At 25.4% G+C, this 3,887-nt stretch overlaps 1 protein-coding gene across 1 annotated transcript; it reads left to right on the forward strand.

Annotated features, from left to right (window-relative positions):
* The first annotated feature begins 336 nt into the window (after positions 1 to 336).
* LOC129609744 (protein SHQ1 homolog) lies at positions 337 to 2,217 on the forward strand. Its single transcript, XM_055521859.1, has 5 exons — positions 337 to 595; positions 655 to 949; positions 1,008 to 1,191; positions 1,259 to 1,397; positions 1,455 to 2,217. Exons 1-5 carry the CDS (start codon positions 438 to 440, stop codon positions 2,044 to 2,046), a joined length of 1,368 nt encoding a protein of 455 aa, XP_055377834.1. The 5' UTR covers positions 337 to 437; the 3' UTR covers positions 2,047 to 2,217.
* The last annotated feature ends 1,670 nt before the right edge of the window (positions 2,218 to 3,887 follow it).

Consider the following 3,887-nt stretch of genomic DNA (forward strand, 5'->3'; position numbering starts at 1 on the left):
TGACGTTTACGGATGATCAAAATTCAAAGTCAATTACGGGTAAAAAGTTTACTACATTTCTGTCCGTAAAAGTTTTATACGTCAGACAGTTTGCAGACTGAAAACAAAATTTTGACGTTAAAGAATTTGCGGATATTTTAACATTTTATATGTATGTCTATGCAGTAGAGACACGCATGAAGGCATAAATGACATAATAGTGTAAACTCTATTTTGTTAAGAGTAAAAACTTCGATGAAAGAATATAATTATTATACTGGCATTGCTGTTATATAATTTTTGATAACTGTCACTGAAAATGTCAAAAAGTGAAATTTTGCAAGACACGTGAAAGAAGAGAAAAAAAAATTATTGTTTACAAAATAACTTTGTTGGTTGTTTGAAAATATTAAATATACTGTAGAAATAGTTTTTGTAAATAAATTTAATTTATCGCCATGTTTTATTTACATAGTACTGAATGCGTTCCAAAAGATTTAATGTGTGAAATTCAAATACATATTGAAAAAGAATCATTAAAAACGTCCAAATTTAATTGTGATTTATGGATAAATGAGAACATTTTATTATTTAACTGGGATAATGTTTACAAAAAGTAAGTGTAAAAAAATAATTTATGTTTTATGTTTTAATAATAAAATAATTTTTTTAAAGGATAAAATGTTCCAATAAATTTGATGTAAAAGATTTGAAAAGCCTTATAATAAACTATAATAGAAGTGCTTCAGATATTTCTTTTGAAATTCCTTGTCTTCCGAGCGATAAAAAAGAAAAAGTTCCAGATAAAAAATATGTATACGATAATAATGGAGACACTTTTGATATTTTAAAAATGAAAAAAATTACTGACACCTGCATTTTAAAGGTAGACGGTGTTGAAACACCAATAGAAACTTCATATAACTATGGCTTTAATGGAAACTATTTCGAAGATACTACTATGCTTAAAGTACTTATTAATACATTTAAAAAAAAATTTGTCTCAAAATATTTTTTTCTAATTGTAGACTGATTTGAAACCAATTTGCCAAATAAGAAACCCTTCACATAAAAGTGCTATTGATCGCTTTTGTAAAAGAGAACGTGATGAATACAAAGATTTTTCTCAAGACCAATATAAATTAAATTTTATTGAATTACAAGTACCTGATGGTCATGAAAACCCTATGAATTATACTTTTAATTTAAATGGTAAATATTTTTGAACTATTTATAACCATATTTGAAAAACTAAAGAAATTGAAAATTTTTATTTTAGATTCAAATTTAAGTTCAAAAGAAGAATATACCTTAAAGACTATATGCTCCAAATCATCATTTTGTTTTAATGAACATAACCGCCAAAGAATCGATAATGAATTAATAGGAATTTTACTTGCAATTTGTTACGATGTCAGGTAATTTTGTATAAATTTTCATAAGCTTCATGATTATAAGTTTTTTTTCTTATTTAGAACAAATGGTGGCGAACAAAATTGTGAAAGTGCATGGACGAGAACAATTCTTTCTCCTGCATTAAGTTATTTTGAACCAACATTGAATTTGGAAAGTGCAATTGAAATATTTTGTAGAAGGTCTTTAATATATCCTTTATATCGCAATTATGATTTGGGTAGACTTTGTGTCGAAGATGCTATTCACGCTTTACAAAAAGGTTTCAAATGGATTCTTAAGCAATTAATATTAACGTATTATTCGTTTTTGGAATGTGAAGATAGTAGGCAACTTTTAAATAAGTATTTCATTGAAGATTATATAATATATGTGAATACAGTTGCGACACCAGACAATTTCAAATTTTTGGCAAAAAATTTGAAAAATTCTTTTTTGAGAGTATCAAAAAAAAGCCTACGATTACAATTGCTTGAAATCGAAACAGAACTTTTAAAAGAATTAATATCGGATATTCATTTAACGAACTCAGATGATTCTGATGATGAAAACGAATCTTCTTCAGATGATGAAATTGATAATGATTTATTTTCTTCAGATGACGAAACAAATGAAAAAACTTCCGGTTCCACTAATAACAAATATTACAAATAGGTTGTTATATATTTATAAAAATTTCCTCTGTTGTACACCGCATAATTACTATTGATGCAATATAATAAGTGGGTGTATAATGGATCTATGGAAAATTGTAAGTTGTAAAATTTATATTTTTGCGTGGATTTATAAATAATTTTTTACTTGATAAAATATAAAGAAAAAAGAAATAAAACTCTAAATGAAAATTTATTTTATTTCCAAATTATTTAAAATTGTAATTTCTTATTTCTTTGTGAGAATAATGAAAGAAAAATAATGTTAGTGCATTGATTCCAACTTAAAGTACTGCTAGAATATACAATTCTCTATAGCATATCCTTGTTATTCAAAGTTTGAATTGTGAAACCCTGTTTTCAGGCTAATAAAGAAGTGCATCCGGATCTGTGTATTATCTATGTAATATTTACATACTTTATATGTAAATATTACATATCTATGTAATATTTACATACTTAGGGTAGTTTAAGCAATCTCTAAAAAAATAATACAATGTGTCTCTATGTATGGATATAATATATAAATATAATGTAAGTATGTATATATGTATTCAAAGCCTAGTCAGGGCACTGTAAAAATTATATTCAATATTATATAGCTTTTTACAAATATTAACTAATTGCCATATTTTAATAATATCCAATATTAAAAATACCAGCAAAATAAAATAGTAAATATCGATGACCTTAAATATTTAATATAAAACTACGGTAGGCTCGTCAATATCGTGTACCAGTCCTATGCTCCTCTCAGGAGTGAAGTACGAATAAAAAATATATATATATATGTATTTGAATACCATATTACGTATATAATATACACCAATTGTAAACAAACTACGAAATTTTTTTTTTAACCTTGCATTTGTATAACAATTCAAGTAATTTTCTTATTTTTGCTTTTCTACATTAAAGGGGAGGAATAAAATATTGTTTAAATTTTATCATATTGATAAAAATTTTAACTTTGAGGAAAAAACATTGCTATAATTTAGCATGTGTTTATAGGAAAAATAACGAAAACATATTTATTACGTTGTTTGTTATTATGTGTTAGATAAGTAAACTATGTATTTTGATTTGGGGTGAATAAACTGAAGTTTGCTTCATAATCGTAAATTTTAATCATTTTTGTCCACTTATCTTTTATTAGCGTACCAAAAGAAAATGTATGCAGGTACACGAGTATGTATGTAGGCAAATGCATTTAAAACTTACATGTATACGTACATAAATTTTCGCTATTAATATTATTAAATTAGTTTTATAAATTAAATTTCAACGCTTTTCTTCATAACAATCTATAGTAGAAAAAAATCCCGGTGTGAGGTAAGTAGATATATACAGTAATCCTTCCTATAATGTTTTAAGAATTGTAAATGAAATTATACTATAGGAGATTCCAAAAAAAACTAATGCCTGATGTTTGCCTAAGCTACAATTTACTAATTGTATGCACATTATTATAGGGGAGTTCAAATGTGAAAAAAAATAAATTATCGCACAATAAATGAATTTGTACATGAGTAGGTAAATTGCTACAAGGTAATAAGAGGTTGCGTTATATTAGGAATTTTTGTACGGTTATTTGTTTAAAAAATTTTATAAAAATTTATAAATTAATAATAATTATATTCTGACAAATAATAACATTTAGGCCAGTTTTGCATCATGCATATCTACATAGGTACTTCTAATTATTTTACTTTCGAATTGTTATTGTACTTTTTCTGGTTTTCATAATGTGGCCTACTATGTAGTGCTACTTTCGCTAAACGATTCTTGCATTTTAAATTTTGACACTATGTTAATCGAATATCGCAAATTGGCGTATGGGAA

Source organism: Condylostylus longicornis, unplaced genomic scaffold, assembly GCF_029603195.1.
Source record: "Condylostylus longicornis isolate FDR11 unplaced genomic scaffold, ASM2960319v2 ptg000040l, whole genome shotgun sequence".
NCBI lineage: Eukaryota > Metazoa > Arthropoda > Insecta > Diptera > Dolichopodidae > Condylostylus > Condylostylus longicornis.

Bases quoted from the DNA above. Each gene is read 5' to 3' on its own strand.
- LOC129609744 (XM_055521859.1), top strand. From the start codon at position 438: ATGTTTTATTTACATAGTACTGAATGCGTTCCAAAAGATTTAATGTGT. The intron at 596-654 runs GTAAGTGTAAAA...ATTTTTTTAAAG, and splicing joins TGGGATAATGTTTACAAAAA to GATAAAATGTTCCAATAAAT. The intron at 1,192-1,258 runs GTAAATATTTTT...TTTTTATTTTAG, and splicing joins TTATACTTTTAATTTAAATG to ATTCAAATTTAAGTTCAAAA.